At 42.4% G+C, this 21677-nt stretch overlaps 1 protein-coding gene across 6 annotated transcripts in view; it reads right to left on the reverse strand.

The window, feature by feature from the left end:
• Nucleotides 1–2633: 2633 nt before the first annotated feature.
• Nucleotides 2634–21677, reverse strand: part of CAB39 (calcium binding protein 39) — an 86825-nt gene continuing 67781 nt past the window's right edge. For 5 of the 6 annotated variants that reach the window (XM_073807140.1, XM_019923503.3, XM_019923501.3 and 2 more), the window contains 5 exons: nucleotides 19297–19465; nucleotides 12192–12251; nucleotides 8533–8598; nucleotides 5823–5966; nucleotides 2634–5195 (listed from right to left, as the gene is read on the reverse strand). In XM_073807140.1, the coding sequence (XP_073663241.1) occupies nucleotides 5007–5195; nucleotides 5823–5966; nucleotides 8533–8598; nucleotides 12192–12251; nucleotides 19297–19465 (628 nt within the window). In that variant the 3' untranslated portion in view covers nucleotides 2634–5006. The remainder of the gene's footprint in view (nucleotides 5196–5822; nucleotides 5967–8532; nucleotides 8599–12191; nucleotides 12252–19296; nucleotides 19466–21677) is intronic. The other variant, XM_073807141.1, reaches the window with a different exon arrangement.

Here is a 21677-nt window from a genome sequence, read left to right on the forward strand (position 1 = left end):
CTTGATATGCTGTGATGAGGATGTCTTCCTCCCCTAAACCCATAATCTCATTCGAATCACGAGGAAAACATCAGACAAATCCCACCTACGGGAGATTCTACAAAATGCCTGACCAGTGCTCCTCAAAACTGTCATCAAAAGCAGGGAAAGTCTGAGACTGCACAGCCAAGAGGAGCCCCCGGGGACATGATGACTAAATGTCATGTGCGATCCTGGATGGGGTCCCGGCAGAGAAAAAAAGACATTAGGGGAAAACGAAGGATACCTGCATAAAGTATGGACTTTAGTTGATAATAACACGTAAGTATTTGTTCATTAATTGTGACAAATGTCCCATACTAATTTAAGATGTTAATAATAACAGAGAAACCAGGTGCGGGGTATAAGGGAACTCTCTATACTATCTTTGCAATTTTTTTCTGTAAAACTAAAACGCTTCTAAAAAGTAACGTTTCTTAAAAAACACAACAACCATATACCCATCATGTAAATCCTACCCTTCACACTTTACTATCCTTATCATACTTCACATCTTTATCACACATCTGCCCTATCCTTTTTTTTTTTTTTAAACAGCCTCGCTTGACTGCTTCTTCCTTTTTGCTCAGAACGGCACTCAGGAAGCCCGGGACCCGCGGCACCCACCTGCCACAGGATCCCTGGGTCCCTTCACATTGGTTAGGCTGGCTTTGCTTTCCGGACGCCCCATGCCCCAGGCTTGGCAGCCGCTGAAAACAAAGAGCTCTACTGCCACCTAGTGGATCTTTAAAGGTAAAGCGTTGAGTGCAGGAAAACGGGAAGGAGGCCCAGAGTTGATTCCACCCTAGTCCCTTCCACACTGATCCCCATCTCAATTCTAATTTAGACCCGGACATTTCCTAACTCTGGCCCCGATTCCCAACTGTGCAATCATTTTGTAGGGTTATACTATACTTTACTAAAAAAAGAAAACTCTTTTGGAAGCGGGCAGAGCATGAGGGGATTGGGAATTTCCCTTTTGCTAGCAGTTTTGACGCTTGGGGACCGAGGGAGGGTCCCCGGGCAGCGCGCGGACACCGGCCTTCCGTGCACGCGCTGCACCCTACCGCCGCAGCGCGGACCGGAGCCGAGGTCCGGTGTGCGGCCCCCGCCCGACGGCCACGCGGGGACCCGGGCTGCGCCATCCCCCGAGGGTCACTGTGGGGCCTCGTGCAAGCGCGGGACCGCGCGGCCCGCGAAGCAACAGCCGGCGGCCCGGAAGGCGTGAACTCCGGGAGGCGGCAGTGCCCGCGAGAAGGTGTAAGTCTCTGGTCGCGTTAACCGTCTGGGGCTAAGTGCCCGGCGGCTGCGAGGGACCGGAAGAGCGCGCTGGCGCCGGAAGCGGGGTCGCCGCTCGGCGGGAGGGAGCACCTTGAGACTGTGGTGGGGAGTCTCACCTCGTCCTTCGTGCCTTCACCTCTCTGGCGGGAGGGTCGTGAGGTGTGGGGAGGACACAGGAGTGGCCGGTGCCCCGCCTCGGGGCCTCTGCGGGGCGCGCTGGGCGCGGGGACTCCCGCTACCAGAACAAGCGCGTGAGCGCGGCCGCCCTCCTCGCGCCTTCGCCACCACGGTCTGTTTGACCGTCACAGATGAAGGGAGAAGCCGGGTAACTTCAGCTGCGGGCGTGGGGACGGGGGGCGGGGCGGGGGCTGCAGGAGGAAGCGGAACTCGCGTGAGAGCCCGAATCCAGGCCTCGGTGTGGACTCTCCTTCCGCGCGAAGCGCGGCTCCCCGCTCACCCTCAGGAGCGGCAGCGTCGCCTGGTCCCGTCGTCTTTGGAGAAGCGCGACAGACACGTGGGTTGCACTACCTATAAGAGATTATAACAAGCAAAACGCTGTTATTCAGATTTCAGATGAGTGCTTTTGGCAAGAACACGTCGGGGAGGATGAAGACCCCATCCGCTGACAAGGGTTACAATAAACCTCGAGGGCAGGGTTGTGTGCCACGTCTTAGCAGGTGGCCTGGAGGACGGACCTCCTTGCAGGTGCCGTTTAACATTGTGCTTCCTTCCATAGTTCTTTCAACCTTCATTATAGTTTCACTCAAGGGACTTCGCCAGTGGTCCCAGGGTAGAGAATCCACCTTCCAATGCAGGGGACTCGGGTTCAATCCCTGGTGGGGGAACTAAGGTCCCACGTGCTGCTAGGCAGCTAAGCCCACGCAGGGCCACTACTGAGCTCCCGCACCTCAAGGCAGCAACTAAGATCCAACACAGCACCGCCCCCCCCCCAAAAAAGAAAATATAATTTCACTCAAGTAATTTATAAAGAGTCCTGCCAAGTACTCACTTTTATCTTAGCGTATTAATAATCACAGAACCAGCAACAGGATCTACTCCCCAAATGCTACGGTCTAAGAATCAACGCTTGCATAAGGCTTAATAATACTTAACTGTGAAAGGAAAGGCCAGGGAGCTATGACCTAAATGAAAACCACATTTTTGACAACAAAAATAAAACCTCGAAGGGGAAAAAAAAGACTTAGAGGCTTGTGTATTAACTGTTCCCGGGTACAGTTTGTGACAAACTTTGTGCTACTGTGTCTCCTGATGGTGGTGTTCACAGTGACACAAATGAATTTATCTATGACATCATAAAACCAAAAAACCGACAATGCTGTTTCTCCAAAATTTTATTTTAATTTAAATTACAGGGCCAGCCAGATAATCTGATAAGAAATTTACTTTTCCTCAAGAGAAAGGAAATGCTTCCATGGCATTGTTAACAATTGTATACATCTCCACCTTTTTTAAGGGTTAAAAAATCACACATTGAGTAACTGACTTATGTAAAATGAAACCTTTATAACACAAAAAGAAACCACTTCCAGTATAATAGTTTTGGTAATATGAATATATTAAATGATCATAACTTCAAATGCAACTTTTCAACTTTGAATGTTTTCACATTTTAACAACAAAAACCCCAAAGTCTTAACTATCCCCAGATTCCAATGCAATAGTAATACATCAGTGTTTTCTTTGACACACTGCACCCCTGTCTTCCACACAAAGGCTCTAGTGCTATGACAGCATTGCCAAAGTGGAAGCTGTTGTTTCAAGTTCTAAGAACCAGCTTGGCAAGGAAACCTTTCTTCCACTTGGTGTAATTAATGTTTGCACACGGAATCCGGATACCCAGCACTGGACCACAAGAACCAGAATGATGCATTGCAGCCAAGTCTGCCTTCCTAAACATCTTGGATATTTTCATTTCAAGGAGCTTGGATTGCTTTCTCTAGTTCCGATAGAAAAACATGAATTATTTTACACAGATTTTGGTAAAGACAGCCTCAGGAAAACCAATTGTAAGTGTAGACTGCCATTTCAATTAAACAGAATAAAATATATCTATGTTTTCTGGAGCTGTTTTCCTAACTGGTGCTCCTAGAAGGAGATCTTAAAGCCGCTGAAACATCAATTGGGAGTCTCACTTTACTGGCTGATAAATAATTCAATTAGTAAGAGAGGCTAGCAAAGAATAATTATATAAATTTCTTAATCAGCTACAGCCATGCTGAATTCGAACTGACAAACTCTGATTTGTAAGTTGTTAGTTGTGATCTTCATATCACTAAGATGAACAGATACCATTCTAATAACTTTACATAGATATATTCTAGGAGACGTTGTTCTGCCGTGGTCACAGTAACAAAAATGTGGTGCAAAATCAGTTACTTTATAAATACTGATAATTTGCAGCATTAAGGAACAGGACATTAAAAAAAATAAATTTCCCCATAGGACACCTATGACTAGGAACTCTTCTTTTCCTAAGAGAAGCCAAAGTTTTAATTATTCAGTTTCACAACTATTGTACTGGATTACTTTAAGAAAGAAAAGGTGCTCTACAGAGGTCTCCCCCACACACAAAGAATCGGCGTTAATTTAGCATAATCGGTATCATTCATGGATCTGGAGAACTCATGACTCATTTTAAATGAGTAAGGCCAATATTATGCAGGAAAGTGTAGCTGACTGAGTTCCAGATCTGTATTGTAGCCTACTGATGGCACCCCATTGGATAACTGAATACAAAGGACTGGTTTACTTTTTCTTTTAATGCTGTGATACTTAAATCAGCATTTTCAGGTGATCTGAAGTATTTCAATTACATATTATGAGCATTCATTTTTTGCAAAAACTCAATATTAGGTAATAGTTACATACTAATACAATAACATTCCTCTGCTGTACAAATTAAATCATTTAAAAGAAATGAGCATTCTAAGAATTATATACAAAAGGAAACTGTAAGCATTGTTGAAATGAAATGCGAGGTGTCGTTGCTAGCTCTACTGTTTTAAAATACCTTCAAAAAGTAAAATTAACAAATACCCTTCAACATATCCAGGTTTACAAGTCTCAAGAAAATCAAATGTCAAAAAATTCTAGAAAGCTGTGAAAAGCATATATACATTTTCCTTATGACCTTACGAAGCTTCACAATTTTGAGAAGCTGCTAAGTTTCAGTATCAATTTATTCGTGTGTCAACTTTATCCACCCAAGAAGCTCACATCTTGGATATAGTTCCCCTATGATTTCAAATAAAGCTCTGCACAGTCTTCCATTAGTGAAGGCATATAATCTTACCAAGAATCCACACCCAGATCTTTAACAAAGATAAATGCAAACAAGCAGGCCTGCTCTGATAATATCAGTGCCCTCTTCCCCTAACACACACTATCATCTATGCATTTGCCTTCATGAACCTAGCCATGTTCAGAACTTCTACAGCAAATGGAGTCTTTGAATTCTGAAATGACACAAAGATCAAGAAAAAGTCCACGTGTGCTCTAGTGTGCAAGAAAGCAGCAGCTACGTTCTCCAACTTGGACTAAAAAAAACAAACAAGGTAAAATGAAAACCGTTCACTTAACAGCAGATTAGCAGTAATGTTCCTCATGAATTGATAACAGTGCCTGATGCTGAATAGCTAACAGCAAATGCTGAATTTGGATTTAATATTTTAGATGTTTACAGGAAATTAGGCTTCTTGCTGAGCTGGTCTCTTCAAATCCCTGATCTGTTTAACTAAATAGGTCTTCTCATCGTTAAACTGTTCATCCTCGGTCCTGTCATTCTGGAACTTGCTGAGGAACTCTATAAGTTTGGTCTGGTTCTTGAGGAGGATGTCTAGGATGGGCTGCGTCTTGTTAGGATTGGCTACAAACACCTGCACAGAGAAAATTCAACATCAGCCAAAGGGAAAGAACAAGACACGGGGACATGTATGTCGCAGTTAGCAGAGCACATGCTATACACATCCAATGCTTCCCTGGGGCCTGTGGTGAAGCCAGGATTATTAATTCAGAGGTGTTCGCTTTGGAAGACCTTATTTTACAATTTAAAAAAGGGGGAGAATTACATGTTTTAGCACAAAAAGGACTGACATATTCACTCATGCTCTGAAACTCAGCAGTTGGTATTAAATATAGACTTTGACTGTAGAATAAAATGAGCAGGAGTTATTTCTGGGCAGAGGAGGTCAGAATGGATTTTAAGAACAAAAAGCTCCGTGGAAAGCATTAAGAAATGGATTACCCTTTACGTGATGATTAATAATCTTCTACGCCAAAGATAAACGACACCCCTCTACAAATAAACTTTTCTTGTTCCCAAATGCGAATGGTATATACCCTGTTTCTGGGTCTGTTTTTGTTTAAATGTTGTACCACACAACTATGAAAATTGACTGAACTGAGCTGTGTCACTGAGATTACCAAAATGAACCTAATAAAACTTCAGTAATTTGTAAATGAAATGGGATGAACAACTAGTGTTTATGCTTTTAGTACTCTACCTTAAAAACGTGGAAGGCCTCAAACTGGATGTTACGGCTTTTGTCTCGTAGAAGGTTCATCATTAACTTGAGGTTCTCAGGTTTACTGATGTATTTTGTCATAATTGTGAAGTTGTGTCTGTCTAATAGTAGCTCACCGAGAAGCTGAGAAGACAAACAATTACTCTTCCATTATCATTTAAGATTTGAAGTAAAACCAAAGTTTTAAAAACAATTCATTAAATTATCATCATTATTAAGCACAGAATATTAGTAGGCACTCAAAAGACTGATGAACTGAACTGAATTACGACCTAAATGCTAACGAGCGCCTCCTATTTGTTACTTGAACACCTACCTCTTCTTCTGGGGTTTAAACCTATGGTGAGTCTGACACTGCTCTCTGAAGAGGACATTCAAGTCACATTTGGCCCAGAATCTGAGACTGTCAGAACCTAGTCTTTAAATATGCATTTGTGTTATCTCAGTAAAAAGAAACTGGTCAGACGATAAGTTACTGAATAACTATATACCTTAGCTTAATTTAAAAATAATTTTACTATTTCTTATTTTATTTATCTGAACTTTACAGGACAAAGGGTTTCATGTACAAAGTTTTCCACATACTTACCCCTAAACACACCAAACTTATCATTTTATCTTATCTGATTCAGAAAGGTTTATAAAAACAAATACTTTTCTGTTCCTTCTTAAGCAAGGTATCCTGAAGATACTCTAAGCTTTTCTTAGTGACTCCTCAACATTACTAAAAATGACATTAATTAAGCTAAAAAAAAGTTCATGCCTTCAGCTAAGTCTGTGCTTCCTGAGTTCTACGGAGTTGACTATACCGTATCAGCCCTTAATTTTAAAATTGTCCCTGCTTGTTCTAGATTTCTCTTTTTCTGAAGCCAGCAGTCACCTCTTCATGCTGTCAGTGTGCCAACTTCTAGTCAAGGACTAGTGTGCAGGTGGTATAACCTGCCTGGGGACAGGGACCAAGCTGTGGTCCTTGTGGACACAGGCAGAAGCAGAGCAGTGGAGAGCCTGGCCCCTGGCACCAGCCTGCCTGGGTTCCAGTCCTGACTCCCTGCTCCCTGTGAGTTCTCTAACCTTGAGAATGTTATTTAACTTCTCTGTGCCTCAGTTTTATCATCTGTACAGTGGGAGTGGATAATGGACCTATATCTTATGAGAGTATAGTGAGAAATAAAAGCATGAATACATGAAAAGCACGTTGGACCCGAGTCTAATAAGAGACATGGAGTGAGGTCTAAGGGAAGGAAAATGCATGGATAGAGCTACTTTGCCATGGTTTACTTGCTGTTATTAATTCCTTTCTGGGTTCCTGGCTACGCTCTAGATACTTGAAGTTTCCAGATAACTGATCTCTAGATAAATAACATGTCATCATAGTAAATCAAAAATAACCTGATGTGCAGGAAAACAAATCTATTCTACTTAGGATTTATAAAGAATTTAGAGGAAGAATTCAAAAGCTCACATAGGTTTTACATCACATCTGAATCACAAAATATACAACTTTCAAAGTAAGAAGCCCAGTATTTACTCTTACGGAGGCTCAAAAGGTAGTATTAAGTATGTATAGACTTATTGGGTGTTAATTTTCTGTCACAGAAATCAAATAAATACTGAAAATGACTCATTTCAATGTGATTATTTAGAGAAGGATGACCAGTAATTTAAAGAATTTCTTTGGACATAAAAATAAAAAATTGGGGGAATTACTTGGCAGTCCAGTGGTTAGGACTCCACACTCTCACTGCCGAGGGCCAGGGTTCATTCCCTGGTCTTAGAACTAAGATCCCATAAGCCATGCAGCGGGGCCAAAAATAAACAAACAAAAACAAACAAACAAACAAATAAATTGAAGCTTGGTACAGGGAATACAAATTTGCTGGTAAAATAAATATAGGGATAAATAAATGCCAATGTGGCAGCAAAAAGGAGTACAAATTAAAATACATTTTTAGAGTACCACTGGTCCTCAAAATTTCTCCATGTGTTCATGAGAAACTGTAGGAATGAAAGACTTGCTTCATATCCATTCCTTCGCTAGCCATACAGTGTCTCTGGGGCAACGATTCAAATCTGCTGTTGCAGCCGAAACAGCCACAGACAATATGTAAATAAAAGAATGCATCTGTGTTCCAATAAAACTTTATTTACAAAAATACACAGTGGGCTGGATTTGGTAGTTTGCCAAACCCTGTTCTAGAGTTTTAAATATTTAAGTTTCAAATGGAATTGTCCACATCCTATTTTGATACAAAGCAGCCAAACTCGTCTACGGTTCACAGTGTCACTGCTCACGGCCACCCCTCTCCCCTCACACAGCAAGCTTGTGCCATCTGGGCAGCATTCTGGGGAACAAAACACCTGCAGCGCCTTCAATTTGGTGATACGATTCTAAGTTTTAACAATAGGCTCCCAAATCTAAAATACCTCATTACTAAATGATTAAATCCTCTTCAAAATTCTGTATGTTCCATTTTGGTATCTCTAACACATGAGGAGGTGAGCAGGGGCAGCTGCCCCGCAGGAACCACTGCTGAACCCAGCCTGTTCCTTTCCACAAAAATCTTGACCATGGGCAAGTCTATTTTCCCTGTAAAGGTCTAGAACCTATAGCACCATATCTCCCTTTCCCCAAACACACATTTCAAATAAGGGGTGGAGAGAAATGAATTACTTCAATAATTTGTCATACCTTGAGTGACTGTCTTTTTGTCACATAATTTTCTGAATGAAGTAACTTCTCATATTCACTGAAGAACTAAAAGACAAGAAAACACGTATCAGAGTTATTTTTTTAAAGACCAGTAATAACATTAAAAAGCTTGAGTACAAACTTCTAACAGCACAAAGGCCAATCGCTGCCCAAGCTCAGCCCCTCCTGTCTGCTTCACACCCATCCTCAAGGTGATACCCACTGGTTACCTCCACGAAGAAGGCTCCTGGCCCCCTCCCAGCTCTAGCCAGGTGCACATATAGCTTAAATCTGGTCCTCTTCTGTCCAAAGTCCATATGCACACAACATAACTCCCGTTCCCCCCACTGTTTTCTCACTGTTGAGTCAGCTCTCATTTCCTGGTGTTAGATTAGAAAATTCCTATTTTTTACAACTCAACTAGTCCAAAGCACAAGCACAAAGAGAAAAGTTGCCTGTTCTTTCAAAGCAAGAAGAGAAAATAATTAAAAATAGGAGAGAGAAGAAATTTAGCACTTTTAAATAGGCAGGTGTCCCACAGAAGGTAGGACTTGAGCTCAAACTTGAATAATGGGAGAGATTTTGTTCAGAAATGGGGAGGAGAAGAGATACTCTTGGGGAACAGAAAGGGAAGAACACAGCATGAGCGAAGACCTGGAAAATGCAAAATGATACAGATTTTAAGAGCTGACGAATGTCCACTAGATTTACAAAATGGTGCTCCCTAACAAGAACAGTGTCCCTGGAATGGTAAGGAGCAGAAGCAGAGGAAAGCAGGGAGGTGGGAAACAGAAGTGAAGGGCACACAAGGGCTAGGGCCACACTTCCCAAAAGTTAGAAGAGAAGGCCACTTAGCTGTTTGTTTTAACTACAGACAGGTTTTAAAAGTTCCAAAGTTTTGCAGTACTAGTATGACTCTGCTGGGTATCAGTGCTTTACTGAGACCTTTCCTTGGTTGTGGTGGGTGGTAGAGGATGCCTGCTTTGTAATTTGTCCATGCTAAAACCGTTTCTACCTTTGCTTTATGATGGGTTCTCATCAGCCATTCGTCTGTGGTTTAGAGCAGGGGTTGGCAAACTACAGCTCATGGGCCAAATCCAACCCACCGTCTGTTTTTATACAAGTTTTATTGGAACGCAGCCATGCTCACTTGTGTATGGTAAACAAATTCAGTTTATGAACTCTTTATGGCTGCTTTTGCAGTAGAACAGACAGGAGAGCTGACAGAGACTGCATGGCTATGAAACCTCAAATATTTACTATCTGGGTGGCCCTTTAGAGAAAACGTTTTCCAGCCCTTGGTTTAAAGCTAACCAGAACTGCCTATGCATTCATTCTGTTGCTTATCTCTAGGCAGAGGTGGGATGGCCATCTATTTAGTATGCAAGCAACTAAAACTCTTCTCTTCAGAGATGGCTGTTAACCCTACCTTCTCTCAAATGATCGTCAAGCCAATGATCAAACAATTGGGTCTGCCTTTAATCAATAATGCAGAAACAGGAACACCCCAAGTTCTCGACAGAAAATGCAAGTTAAGATTTTCTGCTGCATAATTTTTAGGGTAAGCTTGGTTGCAAGAAATTATTCTCAAGGAGAACTGCCTGGTTAGATTTTATCCCTGGGCCAGCAATAAAGGACTAGGAGAGACAGAGGTCAGGCACTGTTTGGGCCCCTCAAAGATTTGCTCTCCGTGAGCGCCATTCTATTTACTGCAGAGGCACGCTCGGTGACTGCGTCCACTACATGACACTGTAATTCAATTCCCGTCTAAGAATGTCGATGGAAGAAATTTGTTCCAGGTCCCAGTGCTAGAAAAGGCTGTTTCTTTTGAACAAGCTTTACAGATACTGTGAGCTTTTCCTTGGTTTTGTTTCCCTCTATGCTTTAATTATTAGAAACCTCAGAGTCAAGTGTACAGATTCTAGAGCATGTGTCTTTGCCCAGTAACTCCACCTCGGCTTAGTTTAAATTGCCTGCACCTCCCCACTTTCCTTCTCCTCCTTGGATCTGACTGCACTGCATGCACATTTTTGTCAGCTGCTGCACATAAATTGGCTAAAATCCTGTTAACCAATGTCACCCATTAATAACATACAGGAAAATATTTTATCACAAAATTAAAGCGACATCATTGCCGGTAGCAAATTTCTGGGAAATTAGTTTTTATCTTTGGTAGGTTTTAAATTAAGATACTCATATGTTTAATTAAAAAAAAAAACCCTTGAGACCATGTGGTAATAGAAATAATAATGCTAATGTTTATTAAATGCCTACTGTGCTCCAGGCACTGTGTCTTGCATTTGACACACACATTCTTATCTAATCCTCACAGCAACCCAGTAGTAAGAAGGTGCTATTATGAGCCTTCTTTTAGAGCTGAAGATCCTAAAGGCACAGAGGGTGAATGAAGGCTGCTGCCCAAGAGCTAGAAGCACACGGTGGAGCTGGGACTCGAAGCCAAACTCCACGCAGTCTGGTGCCAAAGCCCACGCTTCTAACTACTGTAAAAGGCACCAACAAAACGACTGTGCTTCCGATTTAAACCAACAAATGCACAGGAAAAAAAAACACACCCACATCCCAATGTACACGGGCAGAAAAAAAAAAAAAGACCAGCTATGTTTAAGCCATTGATGAGGCTATTTATGAGGGAATTACTATGTACTCAGCACTGTGTTATGATGTTACTGGGAGTGGGGGGGAAAGACGGGAAAAGGAACACAAGAGAATTAGAAAGCATAGGTTTTGCCTCCAAGAATCTTCTAATTTAGTTCAATGGCACAGTGAACAATGAAGTATTAACAATACCTAGGATTTTAAAAATTCAAACAACTAGTGGAAGAATGCAAACCTAAGCCAAATGTTGGGGGAGAGAGAGAAATTTTAAGTGGATTGTTACTATCATAACTTCTCCAGGAGCACCTATGAGATCTTGGACAATGCCTACATTAAACTAGTACAGCATAAGGAAGTGCTCATGGGAATTGTGGAGAGCAGAGCTGACACATGGTGGAAGAGAACACATGACGCTACTGCTGTGATGATCAAGGGCAACCAGGTTATCAGAGCACCCAGCACTATTCACAAACCTCTGGGGGTTCTACTACTAGCTCAATCTGGAGGGGGCCTTAAGGCTGGGCTAATCCAATGTCTTCATTTTACAAATACGGACAGACTTCTGAGTCCCCCAGCGGGCCTTGGTCTTGGTCACAAGGAGTCAGCAGCAGAGCAAGGGCAGAACTGGCTGCTGCGTCCTCTAGGCTAGAGTTCTGCCCATCTACCTGCTGCTGTGCCCCTTTCTCTCTATTTGTAAGCAGCAGGAATGTGAGCAACTAACGGAAAGTAAGGGGAAGATAAGAAGTCAGACGGTAATTTTCTTTTTATCTTAACTGTATATTATCATTCAGCAGCAAAGTGCTTTATTTCCCTCTTCTAAAGCGAGAAAAGATGCAAAGTGCAGTGTGTCGTCAAAAAGATAAAATTCTGTTCTGACCACGTAACGCTCTATACCTTGTTTTAGTAGAGAAATGACTACAGCATCAATTAAAAACATTGTATTTCCAAAATAAATACTCTGGTACAAAATCTAATTAAAATCTTTCATTTCTGGTAACAAAACTTACAATGTGCTATTTTAAAATAGTGTTTTATGTACTTACTCTATCATAATGTTGTTCCAAAAATTCTGCGCTGAGCAATTTATGTCTTGTAAGTAAATCCTAGGAAAAGAAAATACACTTTTTACAGTTGTTTGGCATTCAAGTTCTTTTAGAAAAGAGAATCCTAAACATTCCACGCCATTTTACCTGATAAAAACTGTTGTTAAAAATTACTATACTTAAAAACACTTGAGCATGAATTGTACTGAAAATGTTGATTCTATGTAAGAGCAAATAAAATCATTAATAATCAAATTGTGATTGTAATGATTGTCACAGGCCTACAGCTCTTAGAAGGAAAAATTAAAAAGAAAATTTATAAGGCAATGGAGATAAAAACTCAAAGAAAGGGAATCAAGAATTGAAATGAAATAAAAGTAAAACGGTTGTGATAAAACGTCAAATAGTATACTGCTCCTGGTGGCGAAAGAGGACATTTCTTTTATTAGAAAAAGTACTGGAGGTTCCATCTTCTTCCTCCTAAATTGAGTTACATTCAGTTTCATACTGAATGCAATCTTTTTTCAGAGGTAGAATGTTTTTTAAAAGCCCCATCATATTATAAACATTAGCTCCTAAGTAAGCAGACTAATGCTGCAAACATGTAGCACCAGAAGTTAGTATGACCTAGAGTCCAATTGTGCACCCCTATGAAATCGAGCTTATGCCTCACCCCATGAATTTCCCTGGAAACAACTCAAGGATCATTCATTCAGAAAACACCTACTATGTGCCAGATAAAGTTCTAGGTGCTGGGGCTACAAAGACAAAAAGATATGGTCCTTGCCTTCAAGGACATAGAAGTTAGCAATGAATTAGGCTTGGTCTCACAAGGTGGGAACAAGAATGGAAACACGTGACAGCAGGAACAGCCAATTCATCTTCGGTGAATTAATGAATTAAATTCCTTTACAGCTGCCCACTGGAGAGGTCACTGCCAATAATCCCTTTTCTGCAAACCAACTTTCCTTTAACTTGTTTTCTTTGCTGTGTATGTTTGACTTACCCAGGTTACAATGAACTAGTGTTTCCTGAAGTATGTCCTGAGAAGTGCTCTAAGGAATGCTCCATGGTCAACGAATGAGGAAAGAGCTACAGCTCTGGTGCCCTCGTGGGGATCCATCAGGTTTCAAGAGATTTTGCAGGGAGCTCTTTTGCTGCCTGCTTGTTAGCACCCTTCCCTGAAAGGCCTCCTTTGCATAGGCTTTCCCCTGGCCTAGTTACTTCCAACCTTTGGACCTCGACTCAAACATCGCCTCCATGGGGGACCCTTCCTGACTGGTCACTGGCACCAAAGCATGGTCACAGTTATGACTTGACATCTGTGGGATTATTTTATTAATGTCTCTCTCATGATAGGCTGTAAAGTCTGTACATACAAGGGTCATGTCTATGAAGTCTATACATACAAGGGTCATGTCTATTTTTACTAACCTCTGAATCCCCAGCACCTATGCAGTATCCAGCACATAGTAAGAGCTTAATATTTAATAAATAAATGAATGAACCAACAGAATCAGGGAACATGTTTGGGAAAACAGCACATTAAGCAATCTTCAAAGTATGCTTTTAAGAAGGCTTCTAACTCTACCCCAAAGATTTACAGGTGTTCAAACTGCTGGATGGGGTATGTGTCCTATGCCCATGGAAGGTCTACCCAATTTTTCCTAAATCCCCCTTGGGGATTAAACAGGCAAAATTAGAAAACCTGGAGTTTGAGTACCTTCAAGCATCTGGAAAGAAATGCTGACGCTTCCCCACATGGGAAGGAGGAGATGGCAGGGCTAGAAGAATTTATATTATCTATTGGTCCATGGGGTCAGATGTGAGGGAGACAGGAACATGAGAACCTTATGGGAATGTATCAAGCATGCTTGTTAAAGAGTGTGTCCCGCCTCTAACACGCTACTGTGTGGTCTATGACGGTCTCCCCTGAGTTAGGAGCCTCAAGGGCAGGCGTTTGTCTGGACAGATCACTGCTGAACTGGGAATTCCCTGGCAGTCCAGTGGTTAGGACTCTGCACTTCCACTGCAGGGGGCCCCGGTCAGGGAACTAAGATCCCACAAGCCGTGCAGTGTGGCCAAAAAAAAAAAAAAAAAAAAAGAGATCACTGCTGAACCTCAGGACCTAAAGACACGAGCAGGCACTCAGAGACTTGTGGAATGAACTGAATGAACAATGAAAAAGTGAATTTAAGGACTGCTGTGGCTAGATCCATGCAAGACTGAGTGTCACGTCTACTTTTTGTGGCTGGGTCTTTCTGAAGGCCACTGTGAGGAAGTACAGAGCCAGGAGCCAGGTGCTCACCACTCTGTCATGATATGACGAAACAGAATGCCAAAGGAGGGGGTCTCAGAGACAACGGCTCTCCACTGGGGTTGGTTTCTTAGGAACAGGTAGGTAGAAAGTATTACTCTGAAAAGCAAAGATCCTAAATATGCTGCGCCAGAGTTTTTTCTTTAGGTCTGAGTAAGGCGACTATTTACCTTGAAAGCTGTACCTCCAGCAGCAGCAAGAGGCTCACAGTTGGGCCACACATGACAAGGGGGAACCTCAAACATCTCCCCATCAGAGATTCTACTTGTTATCATCTGGTTTAAAGAGACCAGGAAGCTCAGGAAACCACTGCCAATCTAGGAATCACTTCTCCATGGCCTTGGGGTAGGGACACTGGAAAGGGGTGCTGAGGCTGCTAAAGCAGCCCTCCTTTAAGGAGAGTAAAACATGGGCAGGGAAGGAACCACTGCCGGGAGCCGGTAAAAAGGCTGATACTAAGCTGGGAAAAGAGGAAGTGGGGACTTGCGCAGAGCCTCTGTCTCCTGAGAGGTGGGAGAAGACCTTACCCTTGGAACTAGAGCCGAGAGCTCTGGAGAGCTCAAACCAGGCTGGGGTGGGGGTTGCGGGGGGGGCAGAAACCGACAGATCAGAAAACGAAGGCAAGTGGTCATGCAGCCAGCATCTGGTAAGCGACCTGCAGAGTGGACAGGGTGCACGCGGTCCCAGATCAGCAGAGCTGCTGGGCCAGACAGCAGGGGGACAGAAAGAACCTGTTAAATTCCAGTATAGCCGAGACCCTGGTATTACCTGGAGAAAGGTCAGGGGTCATCTCCCAAGTCCAGCAGGTTGAGCAGCCGACTTTTAGGGTGGGCTGAATTAAAAAGATTCCTAAAAGTTATGTGAGTTTGGGTCCCGAACATCATGTCACAAAGACAGCCCTGGAATCCCTGAAGAAATGCTGCTCACCCGGGGGCTATTTTCACAGAGGCTTGGCAAGTCATGTGGCCCAGTTTCGTACTTGATGACTGTCTATGTCCAAGGACAAGAGACTCAGTTCTTCCAACTGTGTGGTTCACCTTTGGAGCTCTGAAAGTCAGAAAGTTCCTCCTGTGCTAGAGAGTCAAAACCTATCCCCAGGTTATTTCCAGAAAACTGTCAGAGTCAACAGAACTAGGTTTAGTACATTTTCTCTAGGACCCACTTTAAATACAAGTGGTGCTCTCACGCAAGTCCCTACCGAGTCTCCTCTTCTTCAGGCTAAATACGTCCAGTTCCTTTAACCACTCCTCGAATGACAGGTTCTCAGTCCCCCTCACCATCTACTGTCTTCTGAAAGTCATCTATTTGTCTATGTGCCTCTTAAAGTGTAGCGCCTGGAATGGAACACATTTATGTGTTGTTACCTTATAAGCTTATAGTGGGGTTGAGACCATCGACAGCTCCTTAGGTCACACATTATGTGGTCACAGGTAGCTTAGGGGCAGGGCAACAGCATCATACTGTTTAATTTTACCGGACGTACTCAGAATTTTGTTTACTCAGGGTGGGCTCTCTAGTCAGACTGCCTGGGTTCAAATTCTGGCTTCCCCATTTATGGTCTGACTTCCCCCAACATTTCTAGGCTTCAGTTTCCTTATCTGTAAAGGAGATAATAACAGTATCTCCTTCATAGGGTTGAGTATGATATGACGTTACCTGCCTTTTAGTCATTATTACACTCTGTAACAATTACACCTAGCATTACCTATTATTATTATGCCTTACTCCCACATCTCATATTGACAGAGCTGAGTCCTCAGGAGGACGACCTCAGTTCATCCGTATTTAATTTCAACCTGTTATCTTCTGGCCTCTCTGGATCTTTATGAGGCCTTATTTCAGGATCTCTGTTATCTGCCTTCTATCCCCTCATGGTATACATTTGTTATCACCCTTTATCTAAGTCTCTAATAAAAATGTTCAGCTGTGCTGAGTAAAGACAAATCCACTAAAAATTCTGCTCCAGGAGGGTGGCAATCCATTTTCTGGCTCCTTATGGATATGGCGTTCAATTAATTATGAACTGCTACCCTGAAACTCCATCTAGCTCCTACCTTTTCATTGTTTCCATGAAAACAGACCTGTACAATTATTCAACATCTAATATATCCACATTGTCATAAAGGAATAATTCTAATAGCTACTGTTCACTGCACCCATACTATGTGAAGACACAATAACCCTGACATACTAGTATTACCTACATTTTGACAGATGAAAAGACTGAGGTTAAATCAGCAGCAGAGCTGGGAACTGAATCCAGGCAGCCACACCCTTAGCCCCCTGATCTACTGGCGTCTATGAGATTAGTATGACTGAACTTACTCTTAGTGAATCCATGCTGGCTGTGGGTACACGGTTTCCTTTCCAAAATGCTCAGAAATCATCTCTTTAGCAATACTTTCTAGTACCTTACACAGGTATAATATCGAGCTCCACCAGCCTCTCTGGGGAATCTACCTTCTTTTACTCTGGAAAATTGGAAATATATTTGTTGGCCTTCTGATGTCCCTCCCCATCTCCTTAATTCCTCAAAAAAAAAAAAAAAATCACGAACAAATATTTGGCCACTGATTTACTATCTCAGAACCCCATTCGTTCAAGCTATGAATCTTAGACATATTTCACGCAGGTAGTTTTAATTCCCTTTTAAGACTCAGCACCTGTTCCTTGGACTTTAAATCCAGGGTTATGGATAAGCTGCATTTGTCTCAAAGTTTTTGTGTGTAGAATGCACTTTCTGGGAAGGTAGCTCTGGTCATATTCTCGAAGGAGAGCACGAACCATCTACTCTTTTCTGATATAAAAATGTTCTTTGCAAAGAAGACATTAGCAAATCAGAAGAGGAGCGGTCCTCCCTCCCTGCTTGTCAGCACCTCTGGTGTGAAAGTGAGACCAGAGCCGACCAGACATTTTAAGCAGGGGTGGGTGGTACCTTCGGCGTGTTTGGTAGGTCTGTGCCTCTCTTATATTGTCTTAGTTTTGGGCTCTACTTAACTTTGCTTCTTGGAGAGCTCTCCATTCAGGAGGCTCTTTAATCAGCTCTACCCCTTCTGAGTCATCGGGAGCAGCTGAGATACAGAAGCCAAGCTCGCTCCTCACTGCTCTCTCTTCTAGAGCTCATCCTTAGAATCCTACATGGTTTTAAAGTTTCTCTTCTTCAGGTAGGGACTGCCTGACTCTGCCCAATCCTTCCCTCTCTGGCTACCACGACCTGACAGGGCTGCTTTACCCACAGTGATTCCATCACCACCGTTTTCTTCTTGGTGAGAATTTCATTCAAAAAAGCAATCCTATCTGAGATGGAATTATCAGCAAGGCCAATCAGGGACTCACATCTGTGGCACAGAGTTAGTCAGCACATCTCTCTCACCTCTGAGCCAACTGCGCCAGGAGCGTGTGACCTGTGCTCTTCTTGGTCAGGCGGTCTGGCTGCATTCTCCGACCCCACTGCTGCTCCTCTCCTCTGCCCTCACCCTCCTCCTCCCAGAGTGTCCCACGCTCAGGCTTCTGGCTTTCTTCCCACCCAGGAGTATCCCTTCTTGACACATGGTGCTGCTACATCTCCCTTCATTACAGGTCTGCTTCTTTTGAATGGGGCGTCCCCTTCCATCAATATATCCCAGGTCATGAGTCCCATCCCACCAAGTGCAGTGATACGTAAGATGTCATATTTTCCACTCTATGTTATAATCTCATATTCATTTCATTTTGCTTTGTACATTAACATATAAATATCTGAGGTCTTCTGACATCCTCTCTAATAATCCCTAGGCGGCCAAGTTCCCAGGCTTTCATCCCATTTTGAGGGTGTTCATTCGCTCTGAGGGACAAATTTTATTCAGAGACCAAGATGTGCTCATTATCTCAATGGCTCTTTATACATAAAAGTGAACCTTCACAAAAACAGTGGCCACTTCTCACTGTAACAGTGTTCATCGTTTCTGAGCACAGTAGTCTGCAGGTTAGTATATTAAATTCTGATTATATTAAAATTACAGTTCTAAATATTCACTTACGAGGTCAGACATTTTACATAAGGGAATATAACGTATAAAGGCTTGCTCTCATTGTGAAAAACACTAAAAAACATTACTGCTTTATCTACATACCTTAAACAGCACAGAACTTTGCAACTCAAAACAAAAATGTGCATGTTGTACAGTGGTATCGTATCATCTGTGTATTTAATTTACACAAACACACAACAGGGAGACAAGGTAGGCAGGGGAGGGGGGAGTAGTAGTGCTGGTGATTCTGCACCCCCACCCCTTGTGTTTAATAAACAAGCTCTGGCCTGAGCAGGAGATGGGAGAGAGAAGTCCACTGTGCCCTTGGGCCTGTCCACAATAGGGAAATCTCTGTCCTGAGTGTGGTTCTAGTATACTGCAAATTAACAATGGCCCTGAACAGAAGCCAACTACTTTGTCTGATGCTTAATCAAAGAAACTGCTGCAGTATGTTCCAACACAGGAGAAAAATCTGATTTTCACATGTAGTGCATATCTATATACTGTACTTGATGGGTAATTTAACAGAAAAGTGTACTTTTGACCGTACAGGACTTTTGCCTTTTAGACAGACTTTAGAATCTAACTTTTCTACCCTTTTTAAGCTGTGACTCTACTGCGTATACCTGAGTCACAATACATATTTAAATATATCTTCTCTCTTCCCGCTAGAGGGCAGCCATGTATAGACTTGGAGGGTAGAGAAGGTTTAGGAAAAACAGCACACCTGTTAATCTCATTTGTATGTATATTTAGAATTCTACAGTTTTTATGTTACCTTGAATGTGGCAAACGCATCTGAAGCTATATCAAATGTTGACATTTCGACATATCTGAAGAAATCATAAAACTGTTCTGACCACAAAATGATTTTTGCAAGTGGCTCATGTCTGATGCATTCTCTCAACATTATTCCACAATTCAGAGCTATTTCTGGAGACTCATATCTGCAAAAAGAAAAGACAAAGATGACTGCTTTTTTTCCCCATCACTGTTCTTTTAAAAACTCTAACAGTTCCAATTTTTAGAACAGGAAGTTTCAGACATGTCCTAATTAAGTGACAGAGCAGGTTACGAAATGCATCTCTCTCAGAGTAGAATATGTGCTCAGAGGGATTTAGTCTAGAGGGCACACACACATTAGTTGGTCGTGACTGCTTCAACCCGAAGAAAAATAACAGCCGTGAGAGCGATCATGAAAATAAAAGCTTATTACTTAAGCTAAAAGATCTGAAGAGACGTCTACAGGGTCACACCTCCAAATACGGTTTAGTTTTACATGTGGTGCTCTCACCACTTCAGAAAAACCAAAAAACAATATGAAATAAGCAAAATAGTTTCCTAAAATTCATAGTATCTAAACGGGTCTATCAAATATACAGCATTTATACTTGTTTCAATTCAGTACTCAAAATAGTACTTTCAAGACCGTTGGCAGCAACACATAAATGCTACAAAGGATGTCACCAAGTGCCTAGTCAGGGATGGCCCGAGGGCTCTCGCAGTGGACACAGGGGACTCCACGGCATCCCTCATCAGCTTTCCGCACAGCCTTCCTCTACACCCACCTCAATGTCTCTTGCCTCTTCCTTCCCCGTGATCAGAAAGAGAACCTTGTTTTCCTCTCAGCCCAGCAGACTCTTCCATTCTGATGTACATCAAACCCCTTGGACTGGACTCTGCTATTCTGCTCAAACACATCACTCTGTTCCTCCACCTCCTTCCAAGCTGCACACACAGGCTTAATATCCTTCCCCACTCAGTGTCCTCCACTTTCCTGCCATCGAATCCATTTCCTAACGTTTTACGAGTAAATGCCTCTGCTTCGCTAAAACAAATGGTCTTTTCTCATAAATTCTGCTATTTAATTTCCTGACAATGCAGATCGTTGCATCTCTCTCTTTAAAAAAAGAAAAGTTCTCCCAGCTCTCCTTTCTACCTCCTCTGTTTCTATTTCTCGCCTGGCTGAGGTCCTTCCTCTGTTGCCTCTGGCCTGCTAGTGAATGCTCCTACGGCCTCATGGTTCCCTCCATGGCTCCTAAATTGCCCCAGCTCAGATCTACCCTGGGCTGTAGTGAGGCATTTTCTGTTGCTTCTGGACAACTTCAGTTAAAGGCCTACCATAAACTCTACAAGTCTAATATGGCATCACTATTTTGCTTCAGATACCTGGGTCTAAAACAGGTTTAACAGAACCTTCTTTGGTAATGGAAATGTTCTATAACTATGCGGTCTACTGAGCACTTGAAATCTGGCTAGTATGACTGAGGGACTGAATTTTAAATGTCATTTAATTTAAATTAATTTAAAATTAAATAATTACATGTTGTTAGTAGGTACAGTATTGAACAGCACAGTTCTAAACCTTCCCCTCTTTACCTACTCCCAACCTTCCCATCCTCAATGTCACCACCCCCCTTTTAAATACTTCTTTGCAATATCTCAGTTTCATTTTCTTTTATCCATTCCCAGTGCTGCATGAAGTCACACCTAGTCACTCAAGTGACCCCTAACCAGCACCTTTGTTCAAGCTCTGTCTTAACAAATCTATCCGACGACTAGTGTTATCAATAGCCTTTCCAGCTTAGGAGCTTATAATGATTTCTTCTTGCTAATCAAATAGACAAACTTTGATGCCCAGGCTTCCCCACATCATAGCTACTCTTCTGGTACAAATCCTCTCCCACTATGCCATAAAACACTCTGACTATCTCCTTCCTGTTGTCAATCACTGTGTTCATTCCTGCCCTTGTACTCACTCTTTTTTCTGCCTATGCAAATTTGAAACTATCTGGAACCTCAATCCTAAGTCCATCTTCTGTTACCAACTCTTGCCTTATTGACTAAACCCACATTTTATCCCCTGAAATCCACTAGTAGTGTTATCTAGTAGAATTATCCTTCTGTTGTACATATGTTCATCACAGATCCCCAACAAAAGCAAAACCACGTTCCTTTGTATCACTTGTGGCATGGCAGCTAGAAGGCTTACTGGCTCTTAGGTGTTATTAAAATGTCTGCTCCCAACATGGCTGATCACACAATTCATTTCTGCTGATCTGTAACAGGCAGGAGACTAGAAAGACAAGGGTAAGACACTTTGGTGCAACAAGTTGGGCAGGTTTTGATGGCAGTTTGTCAAGCTTGTCTTAAACGATT

The sequence above is a fragment of the Tursiops truncatus genome, chromosome 7 (genome assembly GCF_011762595.2).
Source record: "Tursiops truncatus isolate mTurTru1 chromosome 7, mTurTru1.mat.Y, whole genome shotgun sequence".
Taxonomy (NCBI): domain Eukaryota; kingdom Metazoa; phylum Chordata; class Mammalia; order Artiodactyla; family Delphinidae; genus Tursiops; species Tursiops truncatus.